Source organism: Cervus canadensis, chromosome 33 (genome assembly GCF_019320065.1).
Source record: "Cervus canadensis isolate Bull #8, Minnesota chromosome 33, ASM1932006v1, whole genome shotgun sequence".
NCBI classification, from domain to species: domain Eukaryota; kingdom Metazoa; phylum Chordata; class Mammalia; order Artiodactyla; family Cervidae; genus Cervus; species Cervus canadensis.
This window is the reverse complement of record NC_057418.1, coordinates 19,559,277-19,579,367: the sequence shown is the minus strand read 5'-3', so window position 1 is coordinate 19,579,367 and position 20,091 is coordinate 19,559,277. Positions and strand designations below refer to the sequence as shown.

Genomic DNA, 20,091 nt, shown 5'->3' with positions numbered 1-20,091 from the left:
CAAGGCTGTATATTGTCACCCTGCTTATTTAACTTATATGCAGAGTACAACATGAGAAATGCCAGGGTGCATGAAGCACAAGCTGCATGAAGCACAAGCTGGAATCAAGACTGCCGGGAGAAATATCAATAACCTTAGATATGTAGATGACACCACCCTTATGGCAGAAAGTGAAGAAGAACTAAAGAGCCTCTTGATGAAAGTGAAAGAGGAGAGTGAAAAAGCTGGCTTAAAACTCAACGTTCAGAAAACTAAGATCATGGCAACCAGTCCCATCACTTCATGGCAAATAGATGGGGAAACAATGCAAACAGTGACAGACTTTACTTTTTTGGGCTCCAAAGTCACCGCAGATGGTGACTGCAGCCATGAAATTAAAAGACGCTTACTCCTCGGAAGCAAAGTTATGACCAACCTAGACAGCATATGAAAAAGCAGAGACATTTTGTTGACAAAGGTCCCTCTAGTCAAAGCTATGGTTTTTCCGGTAGTCATGTATGGATGTGAGAGTTGGACTATAAAGAAAGCTGAGTGCTAAACAATTGATGCTTTTGAACTGTGGTGTTGGAGAAGACTCTTGAGAGTCCCTTGGACTGTAAGGAGATCAAACCAGTCCATCCTAAAGGAAATCAATCCTGAATATTCATTTGAAGGACTGATGTTGAAGCCGAAATTCCAATACTTTGGCCACCTGATGTGAAGAACTGACTCATCTGAAAAGTCCTTGATCCTGGGAAAGATTGAAGGTGGGAGGAGAAGGGGACGACAGAGGATGAGATGGTTGGATGGCATGAACCACTTGACGGATATGAGTTTGAGTAAACTCCGGGAGTTGGTGATGGACAGGGAAGCCTCACGTGCTGCAGTCCATGGGGTCGCCAACAGTCAGACACGACTGAGTGACTGAACTGAACTCTCGAGAAGAAAGGTCAACTCGAATTAGACTGAGAAAAGAACAGATTAAAAAGAAAAGCCAGCCAGTTATAATAACCAGTGGTTCTAAACTGGCATATGAAAAAAATGTCCCAGTGGTTTTAAATTTAAGTGTGCATTCTGCCGATCCAGTGAGAACCAACTGCCGGGTTCCACCCCCAACAACTGCCGGGCTCCACCCACACCACCTGCGGGGCTCCACCCACACAACACAGACTTTGTGATTCAGAGATCTGGGGTGAATTCTGAGAATGTACATTTCTAATGAGTTCTCATCCAAGACTGGAGAAGGCAATGGCAACCCACTCCAGTACTCTTGCCTGTAAAATCCCATGGACGGAAGAGCCTGGTAGGCTGCTGTCCAAGGGGTTGCAAAGAGTCAGACACGACTGAGCAACTTCACTTTCACTTTTCACTTTCATGCACTGGAGAAGGAAATGGCAACCCACTCCAGTGTTCTTGCCTGGAGAAGCCCAGGGACAGGGGAACCTGGTGGGCTGCCATCTATTGGTTCACATAGAGTCGGACACGACTGAAGCGACTTAGCATCCAAGACTGCTGCCCTCTGTTGCTCCAGGGGGTCACAGTTTGAGAACCACTGCACGATATACACTACCTAAATTCTTACACAGTTCTAGTAATTTATAAAACCATACACTTTTCCTAGAAAACTTGAACATAAAGGGTCTCCTTTAGAGGTTAGAATCTTTAAAGAAATGCTTATTTGTTTTCATTATTATATTTTAAAATATAACATTTGGCAGGTTTGATCCCTGAGTTGGGAAGATCCCCTGGAGGAGGATCCCCTGGCAACCCACTCCAGTATCCTGGAAAATTCCATGGACAGAGGAGTCTGTAGGGCTACAGTCTCTGGGGTCACAAAGAGTCAGATACGACTGAGATGCACACACACAGATATACAAAAACTATGTGTAAGATATGTAAATTGTAAAAACCATACAAATCTTATCCCTGAGTTACAGTGTCAATTTATCTATTCAAATACAACTGACACTCTTCCTTTAATATTAAGCTGTACTTATTATTGAAATTGTCAAATATTCTTAAAATAAGATTTAATTTGTGAATACATATAACTTACATAATTAACACATATTGTATTAACAGGCTAAATTTTAAGTTTTTTTTTTCATTGCTTATTCCACAATTTTCACTAGTGAATAAACACTGTTATTGAAGACTAACAGAATATATGAAGTTTGACAAGAAAAGTAATTCAAGCTTTCCAAGATACATTGTAAAACTACTAAAGACAGAGAACACATGAAATATTTTATCCTGAAATTATCCCTTTTAGTTATTTTGTTAAATAAAGCAAGAATAAAATTTAAAAACTCATTGGACCATTCTAAAGCAGGCTTTTAAAAGTAATGACAATCTTCAGTGCTATTTCAGTAATTGTATACAATGAATATTGTCAATGAAATAAAATCTTACCCAGATCTAGTCGTTTTGAATTCCACCTTGAGGATAGGTTTGCACGGTTCTGGCTTCTTCCCATCCTTTAACTGTTTTCCTAAAATATAGTTTCCTGCATTAAATTCTAAAATTCTAAGTTACTCTAAATTCTTATACATTGATAGTTTATAAAATGAAATATAATGAAATCCACCATGAAATATTTTAAAGTGATTTTGAAAGAAGTATTTAATACAAAATAAGATATTTTAAATGATCAGTTTAGTGTCTGAAATCCAGTGCTAAAAAGTAAATACAATGAATAACTTGTCAACAACATTTGTGATAAAATTCTAGTAAGAGAAATTCAGTATTTGCAATGTTTTAGAGATACGGAAAACAGGATTTCAATTTTCTAAATGAATTCAAGTTTTAATATAGCTTATTTGAGGAAAATAAGTCTAAATCATATTTTCACCCAAAGTGACAGGCTGCAAAATTAATCCCTCTGTTAATAAAGTCAATTATATTTACTCTCTTAAAGTAAAATCCACCCATTGTAATGTCCAAAAGACTGCTGAAGTAAACCAATCTCTGTAAAATGTGTCAAACTCATACTGTTAAAGAATTTTGATTATTTTTAAAAAGGTTGATTTCTATTATCAAGTTTTACATGTTCACTGTATTAACAATTCAGAAAAAGTTAAAAGAAAATAAGATATACTAATTCCTGTTTCTTAAACAGTGTCACCATTATGTTATTAGTGAAGGTCCCAAACACACACTGCTAACCCAACACTTCTTATCCTCTTTCCCAGCTTTTTCCTCCCAGGAACTAGCTCATTCTAATGTATTTTTAATTTTCTTTTGTTTGCTGTTTGCCTCACCAACAAGCATGTAAACTCCATGAAAGCAAAGATTTTTAAGTGTGTATGTGTTTTTTGTTTATGTATCCATGGTGACATTGTTTGGCACAGACGGGACACTCAATAACAATTTAATAAGTGAATAAAATGATTTTTCTTTAGGATTAATTCCAAGAAAAGAGATATTTAGATAGAACTGTATTCCAGAAAGGATGAAGAAAGTGTGTGAGTACTTTGTCCCACCTTTCCTGAACAATGCTATTATTTTTTTCTGATTGTTTTTTTCTGATTATTATTTGTTTCTGATTGTTTCTGTGTATTGTTTAATCTCTGTGAAAATTCTTTGGCTTTCTAGTCATCTGTATTTCTTCTTTAAAAATAGCTTATACCTTTTACCCATGGTTATACTTTATCTTCTTTATATTTAAAAATAAATTTAACATTCAAAGTTCATTAACACTGTGTCCATATGTTGCAACCACTTTTCCTAGTGTCACTTGTGAAGTCTAAGACATTTAAAAACAATTGCATAGAAGTGTACATTTAAATAATCGAGTCTATCAGTCCTAATCACGCTGCCATTTAAGAAAACTTAAAATCCTAAAATGGCACTTCTTCCAAAACTAAGTTATATATTTAATGGAATTAGAATATAACAGCTGTACTTGAATTTTGACAAAATGACCTTAAAGTTCACACAACGGACTCAATGCCTATGAACTGCTAAAGAAACTGAAAAGGAGATGACTTCTGGAGTGACCAAGTGAGACCTCTGTGAACCCACTCACTTAGTAAAATTGAAATACTAGCAAAATAACTAAGGGTAATCACTTCAGAACTGAAGCCACAAAATGAGCACACCACTGTCTACTCAATGGAAGTGACCGAACCTTGTTAAGACCCGGGGTGGGGGGCGGGCCCGGGATGTTTTGATGAAGGGCTATTTCCATCCCCTATGCTCCTCAGCTTCACGGCATGGTGCCATAAAAAGGCCAGAGCATCAGCCAAGAGATAGGACTGAAGTTTATTTGCAGTTCCATTAAAACCAGTTTCCCTAGAGCCCAATCAGTATATTATCCCCAGTTGCAGCTTCCTGAAAAACTCTAATCCCAAGATGTTGCGGCAATTTCATTTGACACAACAGACATCAGCTCAGGGAGACCGAAAGCCCCACCTCCAGGCATCACAGAAACAACAGTAATATGCTGGCAATATGGTAGGTACCTGCCTAAGGCTGTGGTTTTAGTTGAGGCAAATAAGAGGCTGGGCAGGAATTAAAAAAAAAAAATCCTTAAGAACTAGACATATTCCAGGCTGTACTTAAGGCAGTGTGCAGGCCCAGGAAAGACCTGGGAAAGGAAAAGGCCCCTGTCATTCATCTCTGGCCAACTCTGAGATCCTGAGTTAACTTTGAGCAAACTCAAAGTTAAAAAAAAAAAAAAAGTAAGAAAAGTAAAGTGAACTGTACTACCACTGCAGAAAGTAAAATAAGCTATAATACCACTGCGGGCAAGAACAATGGAACAGAGATAAAATGGCTGGTAAAAATGCAGAGGGTACAGTTTTTTTGAAAAGCAGGCTGAGAGCATTTATGAAAAACAGAAATATATAAAACTAGTCCATTTTGAGGAGCAGCAATTCTAATCTTAAGCATTTATTCCATAGGAATAAAACGATCAATTCCTATTGAATATGTACAAGAAAGGTAAAGGCAGCATAATTTGTAGTGATCAGAAATTGAAAATACAGCTTCAAAGTTTCATATTTATCACTACAGCATAATTTGTAGTGATCCATCATTTAGGCATGGCTGAATAAATTATGAAGAACTGTGAGACAAACAACTGGTTGATACACAAGCATTAAAATAAAGGAATTGAGAGCTATGCCAGATGAAAGGAGGGATTTTCCTCAAGTACAGAGGATTAAGAAAAGCAAGATGCAAGAAAGAATAATGTAATTCTATTTTTATGTAAAACAATGACCAAAAAAATCTCATATGCTCTTATATGTGCCTATAAATATGTATGATTTTAGAAATATATGTATTTTGGAAGAACATCTGCAAGATTTTTGACATAGCTTATCTGGTGAGGCAGGAAAGGGGAAGGGGCTACTAATGTAGAGGAAGGTTTATGGAGAAGAGGCTGGTATTATATGATCCTGTTTATCTACAATGATATATGTATGTATGTTTATGTGTATAAAAAACTATCATTTTTTGGTCACTACTTCTGTGGTCTCACGGTTAGGAAGTTCTTCCCACACAAATACCATTACAACTCTGGGAAGCATTTTCTTATAAGTGCTTTATAGTTTCATTTATTACATTAATTTTCTGAAGTATACTTTGGTGAAGGAAAGATTTTTTTCTCTAATAGTTTCAGCACTATTTGTGTAGTTCTATTGACCTGCAACTGCCAGACAATAAAGACCAAGTATTTGAAGTGTATAACGTGATGAGCTGTGATATCGTTATGTGTCTGCCAGCACTGGTGTCCCAGGTGGCTCAGTGGTAAAGAAACCATCTGCAATGCAGGAGATGTGGGTTCAATCCCTGGGTCGGGAAGATGGAAGCATCCCAACCCACTCCAGCATTCTTACCTGGGAAATGGCATGGACAGAGAAACCTGGCGGGCTACAGTCCATGGGGATCACAAAAGAGTCAGGCACAACTTAGCAACTAAACAACAAAAAATGCCAGCATTCTCACTGAACCACTGGAGCTTTCTCCACTAATGTGAAATTCACCTTTATTACATTAAGTTTTCATAAATACACACTGGTCAACTGGTCTTAGAGAATATACTACTCCTGCCTTAAGATCCTAGGGAAACATCTCTTCCCCTCTTTATGCAGAAAATAATGTTGCAATGGAACCTTGAGCCTCTTGCATCCTAATTTATTAGAACCAAGTGACTAGTGAGAGAGTTACGCAGAGGACATCAGATCAAGAAGCTGGAAAGGACTGCCAGGGGAGAAGACTGGATTTTTGAGGTGGGAGAGAGAATGAGGAAATAAAAAAGGTGTGGGAAAAAGGAGTCTTAAATCTGAAAACTAGTCCCTTGTGCTGTACAAGGAACAAACTGAGAATTCCAACCTCTATTTCAATCTGTTCAGAGATATATGGCCTTTCAGTGAGGAATTTAAAAGTCTGTTCTGAAGAAGACCACCATCAGACCTTCAGCCTTCCTCTACCACCCAAAGTTCTAGTAGGAGTGGCAGACTGATATAATTTGAGATTAGAAGTAAAATTTTTACATTTATTTAAAAAAATTACCTTGCATGCATTTTATTTTATGAAGCAAAACAGTTATTCAGATATCACTCAATTTAATCTACTTCAATATTCACCAGCAATCTTTCACTGGCTGGAACAATCCTGAAAAAAGGGCAGGCGTTGGGTGGAATATTTAGTGAGACTTCATTAAGTTTGAGCTTATATATCTTGCATAAAACCTAGCCAGGTACAAAATTCTTAACTTTTGTCTTGCTCAATAGTCTTTTGTTATTGCTTTATTGTGTCCAATATTTATACTTACAATAAAATGTAAAGCCAGCCTGATTTTTAATTCTTTAAATACTTTCTGTCACCACCTGCATGGATGTTAAGAGTAGTTTCATTATCTTTGTAAAGTAAAAATGCTGCAGTTTTTATAGTGATCTTCCTTCATTAGTCTCGCTTGGAAATTAGTGAGTCCTTTTGATTTGCATACTCTGATCTTTTTTTTTAACTCAGGTTTTTAAAATTATGTCACTGATTATTGCTCATGTTCTAGATTATTCATCTATAATCCTGATGCTGGGAAAGATTGAAGGCAGGAGGAGAAGGGACGACAGAGGATGAGATGGTTGGATGGCATCACCCACTTGATGGACATGAGTCTGAGCAAGCTCCAGGAGTTGGTGATGGACAGGAAAGGCTGGCATGCTGCAGTCCATGGGATCACAAAGAGTTGGACACGACTGAGCAACTGAACTGATAATCCTAGACTAACCATTTTCTAAGTCAAATCAAGTAATAAGGCACTAGCTAAGATTTTACAAAGCTCGTATAACTAAAGGACATTTAGAGGATCACTGGATTTCACCACTAACTGTCATCTGACTTCTTAACTACTGAGTCACCTCAGTAGAAAAACTTGTACTTACTCTTTCAACTACCTGTGAACTACTTTGATAAATCACTGAAAAGATCTGGTTAAATATAAAACTTGACTTAATAAATCATACAAATCTCCATGTAACATGTGATTTCTTCATGTCTCTTACTAAGCCCTATTTCTCACATCCCCAAAACTACTCAGACACAATCAAAGTCCTGTTGATTCTAACTCCGGAATTTTATTCCTTTATATCCACTTTTTTCCATTTATAGTCATATTTGAAGTCGTCCTTATTTATTGTTGACATAGCACCCTAATTGGCTTCTCTTTTCTACTCCTGGCTCACCTGATGCACTACCATCAAAGCGGTATTTCCAAATATAAATTTTATGTTTCTCACTGTGAAATCATTTCCTAGGTCTCCCTTCATGAAGTCCAAACTCTTTAGCATACTATAATGCATATTTTTGCCTCTGTATGCAGTTATTAGTTTCTGACTAATTCACTCAAAGGAATTTTAAATACTGGTCATATTAAACTAGCGGTTTTCCAAAAATACCTTGCTTTTGATTATGTCTTTGTACCTTCTGACTAAAATAACCTTGTTCTGCCCTTATAACTCCCCACTGATCCTTTTAAGACCAAGTTCATCCAGCCTGAATTTGTGAAATCTTCCTATAGCCTTCACCTAAAACATACTCATTACTTCTGTTTCTACATCATACTATGCAGGCCTTTATCAGCACTCATTGTATGTATTTTAGTTTATATATCATTTTCACTCACTGGACTATGAGTTCTCCAAGAGCAATATATTTCTAGTATTTAATCTCCGGTACTGAGAAGGGGCTCAATAAATGTCTATTGAATGAATGAACGGATGAATGAGATGCATTAACAAATAAATGAGGATCGCTGTCAAAAAAACAAGTGCTTCCCTAGTTTCTAATTAGGGAAGTAGAATGCCACTTAGAATGTAGAACACATTTGTTGTTACACAGCAGCTATAGGCTCACTCAAGAGTGGGCTACGTAGTATGAGAGCCGGCCCCCGCTCACACGTGGCTACTGACCCCTTGAAATGTAGCTACTCCACGTTAAGATGTGCTGTAATATACACTAGGTTTCAAAGAGTACAAAGGAAGAATGCAAAATACTTCAATTCTGTATGCTGAGTACACGCTGAAGTAGTGATATTTTGCATATTTGGGGTAAATAATATGTTACTAAAATTAATTTTACTTCTTTACTGTTATTAGTATGGTCACTAGTAAATTTAAGATTACACATGCAGATCTCATATTTCTACTGAACAATGATGCTCTAGAAAATAAGATGATTCAAACTGGAGAATCACATTGTTAATAACATTAGTCTGAAATGGGGAAGGTGTTCTTTCCTTGATGAGTGCGGAGAGAGCTGATTTATAGCTGGACGGATGACCAGCGGGATACGTGGTTTTTGGATCATGGCCAAGAGCAGTGGGATTTATGATGTGTTTCTTCAAGATCCAAAACTCTCCAAACTCCCCTTGGTGACTCTTGGTGTAGCAGTTTTGGACGGCTGGCAACTGGCCTAACCGGCAATACTGGCTTGTTCATTTAAAGGATCACTCTGAGAGTTTCTTGTGGAGTTCTTCAGAAGCCAGAGTTTGGGGGCTGGAGCACAGTCCTTGTGAGCAGGGTGGGAGACTCACACGGGATATCTCTTAGAATGCCACACACATTCTTTTTCTCTTGCTGCACAGTATCCTTTGCCTTTAAACGAAAGCCTTCTTTGAGTATACTCTGTGGAGTCTGGCAAGTTCTTTCAAATATAAAAACTGGGGAAAAAACTTTTGTAATGAACTATTAATACATTAAGGAATTGCAGTATGGATTAATGATTCATTGAGTGTTCTAGGCTTCAAGTAAATCTTAAAAGTAGATTAATATAATTTTTAATATGTCACATCCTTAGAATATTATAAATTGACTTTTATTTACATGAAGTATGAATTTATTTTTCCCTTTAGCAACCCTTAATAAAAGTTCTCTAATCCTGGTTCATTGATTTCCACATAATCAAAAAACTTATACCTTAAAAATCACCCATTCAATCCTTCCATTTTACATATGATGAAACTAAGTCCCAGAAAACAGTAATTATTTCTACAAAGTATTTCACAAACAGCAAAGCTAGAATTACATTCCAGATTTCTGATTACTGGGAAAGTGTTCTTTGATAATCATAAAAACTAGATTAAAGGGAAGTATCATTTTTTGTTTTAGTAAAAAAACCACTGGTTGATTAATTTCAGACACCCAAATAGAAACTTTCTGAAAAAATACAACTGTCAACCATCTTGATACACATAAAATTATCCAACATTATATCAGAAAATTGTCTTAAGTGAATTCAAATTATTCTCCTTTCCTGGCCATTTTATCATCATTGTCTAGATAACTGTCACGACCCTCAGAATAAGAATCCACTATCTAACAACTTTGGCAATGAATGATTCCATTTGAGAGTAAACTGAATATTGAACCTATAATTCAATTATAGTTCAAGCACCAGGCCATCATTTCTCAAAGTGCTATTTTGAAGAACACTAGAGTACTGTAAGATGTTCTGTGAATAAAAGATGCTAGAGTCAAGTAAATTTAGGAAAAGCCACATAAAATATATAAACTGACACAAATAATTAATATACAGTTGACCCTTGAACAACAGGAGTTTGAGCTGCGTGGGTTCACTTTAAGGGCAAAATTTTTTCAGTAGTAAATACTAGATGACTACACAGTCTGTGTGTGGTTGGTTGAATCCACAGATTTGTATCCACAGATACTGGGGGCTGACTTGATGTTATGTGTAGATTATCTATTATGCAGCAATGACTGCCCCTGACTTTCTGCTCTTTCCAAGAGTCAACTGTATATACATATGTATGCTTATACATATTTTCCCTCTTAGAAATTCATAGTGTATGTTGAAATCTAAGACGTCTTTCAAGGAAGAAAACGTTTAACTTTATTTCAGCATTTCTAGAACTTCTTTGATCATAACATGCTTTTTCACCAAATAACTCATTAACATAGGAAACAGTATTATAAAATATATTTTGGGGAAAACTTATCTAAGTATCTTTTGTGCTATCCTACCAAGTAAATGAGATATCCAAATTTACATTTGTTATAATCACATATGTATATAGCATGTCATAATTTTCAAGTACATTTACTTAAATTTTGCTTACTTGATCCAAGGTATAGAATGGTACTTATCTCATGGTAGAACCAATATTTGTTGAATGAATAAAAGTACAATCAGTTCCAATCAATTACCAAGGTAGTGCTTATAAATGTTTTTAAGAATAGGATACTTAATTATTACATTACATGGGTTTAGATATGAAAAAACCCCATGATTTACCATAACCTGTAGGAAAGGAAGAGCAAGAGCCCACAATATGGATAGTAATGAAAAAAATCCCTAAATTTTAATCCATCAGAGTAGATATTTAGTATACTAAAAACTACATACCACATATATGTGTATGGTTGCCTTTTTTACTAAGATACTACAAACTCTGCAGAAATCTAATTATGCTACTACTAAAAGCCTGCTCTCAAGAATTTACATTTTTAGTATTAAAAGAGAATCAAGATTAAAATAGGAAAATCACCACTTGGCAACCATTACAGTAATAAGTAATCCATCCAAGAAACATCAACAGATGCTAGAACCAGGGGGTAGAAATTTTGATGAGGAACAGTATGTTTATAAAGTCTCAACTATTTCCTTCAAATCAAAATACTTATTGATTACAGATAACAAATCAAAAAAATTATTAACTTCAAAAAGGAAAAAATAATGCTATAATGGAAGGACCTAGTAGACAGAAGCTTAATCAAGGAATCAGGGTATGAGACACCACCATGACAAATCAAACACAAGCTCCACTTAAGAATGTTAAAAGGACTCAGCAATCCTTTTGAGATGGTCCGGCTGAAAATGCGCAACATGAATCTAATCATGCAAAAAACATCAGACAAAACCAAACGGAAGCACATTCTATAAAATAACTGACCTGCAACATTCAAAATTTATCAGTTAGGAAAGTCAAGGAAAGGCTCAAGAAGAGTTCTAGTTTGAAAGAGACTGAGGAAACATGATAGCTAAATCTAATCTGCATATAGACCCTTTTGACAAAAGGCAAAACTTGGTGATATAGGAGAATGTCTCTGTAAGATACTAATACTGAACTATTTCGGGGTGATTGAGCAATATGCTGACAACTTACTCTCAGGTGGTTAAAAAAACCTCTTTGAATTATACTTACAAAAAAAGATGAAAATTTAGATAAAACTTTAAAACCAATATACATATTTCTACTATCTTCAATATTATTTATACTTCTTTCTGGATTTGAAATTAAAGGTTTCTAAACTAATCATCAACTTCTTTGGTTTTCTGAATTCCTAGATTCCAGTGGGGATAGGAGAGTCTAAAATGTATGAAATACTCAGGAATACCACAAAGATCAGGGACTTAGGCACTAACAGAAGGAAGAACAAAAACGTATCAGGGAAAACTGGAACCTATTATGAAAAGGGCTATCTCCTGGAGGTACACGTAAACAGAACTGTAGCAAATTTAAAATAAGTGCATTTCCACTGGGAAGACCCAGAGGGATGGGATGGGGAGGGAGGTGGGAGGGGGGATTGGGATGGGGAACACATGAAAATCCATGGCTGATTCATGTCAATGTATGGCAAAAACCACTACAATATTGTAAAGTAATTAGCCTCCAACTAATAAAAATAAATGAAAAAATAAAAAATAAAATAAAATAAAATAAGTACATTTCCAGCAGAGTCTCTGACTGACTGTGACCAAAACACAGTGGTAAAATATATTACAATATGTGGCTAAAAGAATTGTTATTTTTACCACAAAACAAGCAAGTCTAAAAACTCATACTGCTACATAAAGTATGTTTTTAATCTGTTTACTTTTTACATTGAAATAATTCAGAATGTACCAATTTTTAAAGAATATGGGCAGTCGTATTTTAAAGTGAACAATGAAACACTGACAATAACTATAAAAATACTCTTTCTGTATGCTACTAATGCAACCAACAGTTCCTTTCATTTCCCTAAATTTGCTGGTTAAGCATTTCTTAGCGTAGAATCGTGAGAAGGCAGATTAATAAAGGAATGCAAATTTCCAGGCCTCATCCAGAATTCAAAGTCTTTCATAAACTATTCATAAAAAGTGAAACTGTTAGTTACTCAGTTGTATCCCACTCTGCAACTCCATGAACTGTCTTCCGCCAGGCTCCTCGGTCCATGGGATTCTCCAGGCAAGAATACTGGAGTATCCATTCCCTTCTCCAGGGGATCTTCCAGACCCAGGGATCAATCAAACACGGGTCTCCCACATTGCAGGGCAGATTCTTTACCATCTGATCCACCAGGGAAGCCACTCTAATAAAACTTTCATGGAGATTTTATATACATTACTTGTAGACCAAGAGTTAACACATCAGCTTGAGATCACTATCCCCAGAAATGGCAGCTTGCAGGATTAGCTCTCCTGGTTAACAACTGGTAACCTGACTTTCAGGACAGTGTCCACCACTCCCAGACTGAAAAGGGTGGCACACGGTGTCTGTACTACTTGTACAAACAATACGGTTTACGACCAATCTCTGTTTTCCTTCTGAGCGTCTGAAATTTTGGTACATGCTAACTGAAGCAGAGGGTGCGTATAGATTGACATCAATGCGAACCCTGGACATCCGGGTTCAGGTGAGCTGTCCTAGTAGAGGACATTTCATACATGTGGTAATAACTCCTTGCAAGAGGAATCAAGCATCTCCTATGTGGCTCCACTGGAAGAAGACTGCTGGAAGCTTGAGCCTGGCTTCCTCTAGACTCCATCCTTGTGCCTTTCCCTCTGCTGAGTTCACTTTGCATCCTTTTGCTGAGTCCTATGAGTATTCCCAGTGAATCAAACTTGGGGTCATTTGGGGGATTCTGAAGACAATACTTTAAGGTATAAAATTACCTTCTGTAGGGTGCCAAGTGTTCAATACATATTATATACAGATTAGCAATCTGCAGTTGATAATATTAAGATGACAAAAGTTCAAAATAAGTCTTACCTCACTTACAAAATTATCAACTTTCTGGACTATTGGAGAAAAATTACTCAGAAGATTTTGTAACTTTCATTTTCTGAAAGCTCAAATTTACAATCTCAACTGCAAATATAGTTATTCAAGATTTCATTCACCCAGTTGCTACAAATTATTTCTATATGTGTAAATATAGAAATTTTAAATTAAATTAAAATTTTAAATTCAAAATAGAACTCATCCTTGTCATCAAAAACAAACAAACCCAAACGCTAACTCAAAACAGTTTTCTGTCCATCACAATTTAGGTAGTGTTTAAAAGGGATCCATTCTTACCATGTGGAGTTATGGTCTGCACAGGCTTTGCAGGGGATCTCACATTCCATATAGTCAAGGTGCCATCTGAATGACTGCAAATAAACTGTTTTCCTTCATGATGCCATGCAACGGAGTGGATAGCCTACAGAAGAGGGGTAAAGAATTCCACCTTTAAAAACAAAAACTTATTTAAACACCAAGTTGTTCATAATTGGAACTGGAATTAATTTTTCATATTAACTTTTTTCTTATTTCCCAAGCTGAAGTCCATATGTTAACATTAAATTCCCATAACTTAATTGTCCTGCCAAAAAAATGAGATTTAATTTGGTTCTAACACTCTTTTAACTTTCAAAATTTTATTTACTCCTTAAGGGAGCATGATAAAAATATAATAGTGATTATGTATTATTGACAAGTTCAAGAAAACAGAATGCATTCTTGTAGTTTCTTAGAATAAACAATAACTAAACATAAATTACCAAGTAATTATAAAATCAATAGCCTACTGGAAAAACTAGTTCCATTGACTGTTCAGAACAAATTTTATAAATTAACTAAAATTCTAGGAGACAAGAATGCAGATTTAGAATTAAGACTGACTGAAAATACCTCATATTGAACTTCAAGACAGGTGACAAAAATCTATAAGGCATGCAAAGAAACCAGGAAATACGATGCAAAGTGAGAATAAAATGTAGTCAATAGAAACAGACTCAGAAATGATACCTATGAGAGAATTAGCAGACAAGGATATTAAAACAAATATTTTAAACAGACTCCACATGCTCTAAAAGGTAAGTGAAAACACGAAAATGTTGAGGAAAGACATACAAGCCTTCAAAAACACAAGTGGAATTTCTAGAGATGAAAAATGTCTAAGATGAAAAATTGTCTCTGGATGAGTTTGCCAACAGATTTGATACAGCAGAATTTCAGAAAGCGTGATTAACTTGAAGACACACAGCAGCAGAAACTACTCAATGCGGAAGATGGGCAAAGAATAAGCAGAACATCAGAGAACTGTGGTACAACTTCAAGAAGACTAATATGTGTGTCATAGGAGTCTCAGGAGGGAGCCTATGGACGGAAAATATATTGGAAGAAATAATGACCCAAAGTCTCCCAAATCTGATGAAAACTTTCAACTCTATAAACTTCTAGAATACATAGATATCTTAGAAATTCAATGAACTCAAAGCAGAAGAAACTTGAAGAAAACTACATAAACGTACATCATATTTCAATTGCTTAAAACTGGAACTTTAATGATAAGAGATTCTTAAAAGCAACCAGATGGTGGGGACAGGGAGGGGATCAGGTGAAACGGAGAAAAGCAGAGATTAAGATGACAGCAGATAGCTCCTTAGAAACAATGCAAGAATGCAGTTGAATAATACCTTTACAGTTCTGAGAGAAAAAACCGTCAACCCAGGATTATATCCATCAAAGATATCTTCTCAAAAACAGAGGTAAAATAAACACATTTACACACATAAAGGACTCAAAGAAGACATCATTTGCAGATTTTCACTATAAGACATGTTACAAGAAGTCCTTCATGCAGAAGGTAAATGATATGAGATGGAAATGTGGCTCTACTCAAAGGAATGAAGAATACCAGAATGGCAGATATGTAGGTATATATTAATTATACTCTTATTTTTTATCAAATGTCTCTAGGAGAACAGTCTGATAAGTCAGGACATTAGCTTTAAAGAAACTCTCTGTTTTTGGCTGTGCTGGTCTCTGCTGCGGTGCAGGCTTTTCTCTGGTTGCGGTGCGCCGCCTTCTCACTGCAGTGGCTTCTCTTGTTGCAGAGCATGAGATCCTAGGGTGTGCAGGTTTCAGCATTTGCAGCTCCCAGGCTCTGGAGCACAAGCTCAGTAAGTTGTGGGGCAAGGGCTTAATTGCTTCACTCACGTGTGAATCTTCCCAGATCAGGGACCAAACCCATGTCTCCTGCATTGGCAGGCAGATTCTTTACCACTGAGCCACGAGGGAAGCCCAATTATACTCTTTTAAATACTTTTCACTTTTTCTTCTGGTATGTAGTTAAAAATATTACTTGGAAACAGCCTGGACTTTTTAAGACTTGCTTAAGCTCTGTTAGGCTAGCTAAGCCAGTCTTTAATGCAGGGCTAGTCTGTCCCTACGACAAGGCCAATACCTTTTTGAGTATGCTTCGTGATGCCCTGTCCATTACAAGCATTCTCTGTTCTGTTGGGAATGTGACCTATTCTTAGTCCTGTGTGTGCTATGAGAATTGTTTTACCTACTCCTTTCCAATGGATCTATTCTAAACCTCACACTCATGCACTAATCATTATTCAGTTCAACTTAAGACTAAGGTAAAGGGCTCCTTGTGGATTTTTAAAACTCTCTCACAAGGCAGGTCCCTATATTCTGCTACCTTGTCTTATCAGTTATGGATATCTTTCCTCATTTCCCAATTCTGTTTCCTCAATTCAGGGAGACTGCTGGGTTTAATGTAGGTTCCCCCTTGCCCACCTCCCTTCATGGAATGAGACCTGGAAAATCTCTCCAGACCATAAGCTAATGCAATTGAAAGGCTCACCTTTTCCCCCTAAGGAATCCCTGTTCTATACTGTTAATTTCTATAAACTGTTCTTACATATATTTTCCCAGTGTGTTTGTTTAAACTAAGAGGGTAAATTCCCTGTGATTCAATAGTGGCTAAAGCCAAGAAAACTATTTAAATTACAAAAGCAAAATAAAAAAAGTCAAATATCCTTAAAATATGCTTTCATTTTGACACAAGAAACAGTTCTACAGGCCAAAGCTTCCAGAGAAATGACAAGAACTCTTTATTAAAAATACTCTCTTAAAATAATTTTAAGATCTTGACTGGTAAATGACAGAGTATTTACTAACCAAAAGGCTTTAAAAAAAAAAAAGTATACAGTTATGGAAACAAACAAAATTCCCTTTTGGTCAAGCTTATAAAGATAATATGCAGACATTTACAAAGTATTCCTAGTTTTGCTATAGTTACTCAATGTAATCTGTTTGACTAACTGAAATCATCAATATGAACACATGACATTTCTTAAAAATAAACCAAAAAAAACACTTACACATTTCCTAGATCTATTCTCCGAATTAAAAATTGTGAACACTCCTGGTACCCAAATTATGGTCACCAGACACCATTTCTCACCGAAAGAACCCAGTTTCAAGGAAAAAGATACTCTAAATTTGGGACAGAAATATTCAAGTTTAATAGGTATGCTTTATTATAACAGATGGCAAGGAAGCTAGCTAAGACTATTATCAAAGGACTTAGGAAACAAATGGAAGAGATTCACTGATGAAAGATGGGACAATTTGAAAATCAATAAGGCTAATAACTTTAGTGTACTGAAGCATATGAAATAATGTTTAAATCTTTTAGTACACAGTGAAGTGAGAAACAAGATCAAAATGCTTATCATTAAGATTACTACAGAACAGCCCCTTTTACTGAAATAAGAAGAAATAAGCATTTATCCTGCCTTTCCTATCCAAATTGTACAACTACATAATCAAAAGAGCAGGTGAGAAGCTTCTCTTTACATAAGTATCCCAGATATTCAATAGAGAAGGAATTATAAAATTAGAACTTCTCTACTGTGCAAAAACTACGTGGTAATGGATTTAGGCCTTGAACATAACTGATTGCTAATATCACAGACACTAATGTTCAATCTGGGAGAAGAGCATCAGCATCATCTAAGAAATAGTCCTGCTAAATACAAAACCAAAAAATGAACCTAAATTTGGTCATCTCAGTAAACCATCCAACTTATAGGAAATCTGAAGGCAATAAAAATCTTTTTTTTATTAATCACAATCTTTATTTGGATCTAAAGCAAGAAAGCTATAAATATTTCCAGTACACTATCATTTGTATAAAATAAAAAGCTAGCACACATTTGTTAATTTGTTTGTAAATGCAGAAAATACCTCTGGAAGAATACGTGAGAAACTAACATTGGGATGAGGTAAGGGAATTGGATGGCCAAATGACAGGAGCCGGAAAGATCATTTTTGTATCTTTTGAGCTATGTGAATATATTATATGATACATGTGCAAAAATTTGTGTGTTACAGTAACTACAAAGATTGCCTAAAGTCATTAATTAAAGAAGTCTTAGAGAAGCCATTCTGAACTGGAGAAATGACAAAAATAATGTTATTACCTCATCGTAGGTGTATCTATAGTCGGCTTTCTTTGACTTGAGGTCCCATAACACTACTGTTCCAGATTCAAAGCCAATCAAAAGCTGTAATAAAAGAAAATGCTACATTACCTAGGATTGACATTAATCATATGAAACATTTACTTGCTGACAATAAAGATAACTATCATTATTCATACGCTTTGGGTACAAAATTATAGCATCATTAAACATCTGCATTGCTAATCGCTAATTACATGGATGCCATATGCGAATACTGCATTGCATATTTATATGCCTTTGACTTCAACATACATCATACAATTGACTACTGAAAATGAAAACAGTACCATTTTGAAGTCCAGAGTGCACATTTCCATTCATTAATGTACTAATAAAAATGAAAATTTACATGTGCTTTAAAGTTTACAAACTTCTCTAATTTAACACACTATCAGGCAGTATCATTTATTCATCTACTGATTAGTTCCAAATTATATCTAGCCTAGACCTCTCTTGTGAGATTCAGACTTATAATTCCAATGGTCACATGTTCACATATTTATTCCACAAGAACCTCAAAGCAAATATATCCATAAGTGAATTCATTACTTTCTTCCCTACTGTCTTTTTCTTCTATTTCCTGTTACAGAGGCTTTCTCAGTATTTTTAAAAATATTTTTTAAGAGGCTCAAGTAAAAACTTTGGCATCAACCTCAATCCTAGTGTCTCTCCCACCAGGTAAAATCATCAAGTAATTTAAAAATTACACTCATACAATTTATTTTTTTCCACTTCCAATACATCTCTCCTGGTTCAATACACAAAGATCTCTTTTCTCGCTTCTGGTCTCTCTGACTTGCTAGTCTTGTTCCTTATTTACTTCATTCCATATCGTAGCTAGAGTGATAGTTCTAAAATACAAGTCTGATCATGTAATGTATGCTTTTATTTAAAACTTTTTAATGCCTTATGCTTATTTTTAGGATCAAGTCCAAAGTTTACAATCTGACCTACAAGATATATCATGATCTGACCTCTGCTTAACCCCTCAGCTTCATGCTGTTCCACATTCCTATCACCCAATGCATTCCAGTTTATCTTTCAGGTCATGCTCTCTTACCTCTACATGCTGTCTCTTACCTTTACACACAGCCTCTGCACATGCTGGCATCCTAACTGGACCACTTCATCTGAAGTCATCCTTTTTGCCTGACTAATCCTACTAATCCTTCAGGTCATTTTAGCTATCACTTCCTCCTGGAAGCCTTCCTTGACCTACCAAATGTAAGTCAGCGCCCTTCTTAATTGCTCCAGCAGCAACTTGTACATTTTTTAGCCTGAAAGGTCACTCTACAATTTAATAATGTCCTTTTCTTTATCTGAATTCTCTTGCAGACTATAACATTGGTTTATTTAACAAGAATTGGTTTTTCTTGTTTACTACTATACTTCTAACATAAGACAGATCGTCTGATATGACATAGGTATTTAATCCATTTTTTGTGAATAAATAAGTTCCAAAATGAAATCCATGTTCTTGCCTCACAAACTGCCTACTGTCTACACTTGCATTTTATAAATCTTAGTGTTTTGTCTGCTTGTAACCTCCTCCCTTTTTATCCACTTTTGGTGTTGCTTCCTTGGGTAAGCCTACCCAGTTCCTCTGGACAAAGATGCTCCTTCTCCTATATTAATACATGCATTTTCATCTCTAGTCTCTACAGACATCTCTAGTATCTAATATACTGTCTAACACACAGTAGATGTTCAATAAATATTTGTTTAATAAGTACATGAATAATCAGCAACTAGCCAATAATCATTCACATAATCTGGAGATATGAACGAATTTGGAGGCAGGCCCAGTAATTTTCACTAAATAGTAACTTAGTGTATTTCAGTATATAAGGGGCACTCAGAAGACCAAGTCAGAAACTAACAAAACAGATTTACATCTTGGGAGGAAGTATAGCTAATTTTCCTAACATAAACTCTCCTTTCCTTGACCATCTGTAATACATACTCCTTCTGGGAAAAAACTGGTATTTGTTTCCTTTACCCTTTTTAGTCCTTCTAAGCATCCTGGACATGTGTATGGCATTTTCTGATGGGGGACATAAGAGAGGAACTTCAGGAATA

The 20,091-nt window shown here is 35.8% G+C and overlaps 1 protein-coding gene across 4 annotated transcripts in view; it reads right to left on the bottom strand.

The window, feature by feature from the left end:
* STXBP5 (syntaxin binding protein 5) overlaps positions 1 to 20,091 on the bottom strand; it is a 153,293-nt gene that overhangs the window by 81,691 nt on the left and 51,511 nt on the right. For all 4 annotated transcript variants that reach the window (XM_043456790.1, XM_043456791.1, XM_043456792.1 and 1 more), the window contains 3 exons: positions 17,971 to 18,054; positions 13,787 to 13,910; positions 2,392 to 2,470 (listed from right to left, as the gene is read on the bottom strand). In XM_043456790.1, the coding sequence (XP_043312725.1) occupies positions 2,392 to 2,470; positions 13,787 to 13,910; positions 17,971 to 18,054 (287 nt within the window). The remainder of the gene's footprint in view (positions 1 to 2,391; positions 2,471 to 13,786; positions 13,911 to 17,970; positions 18,055 to 20,091) is intronic.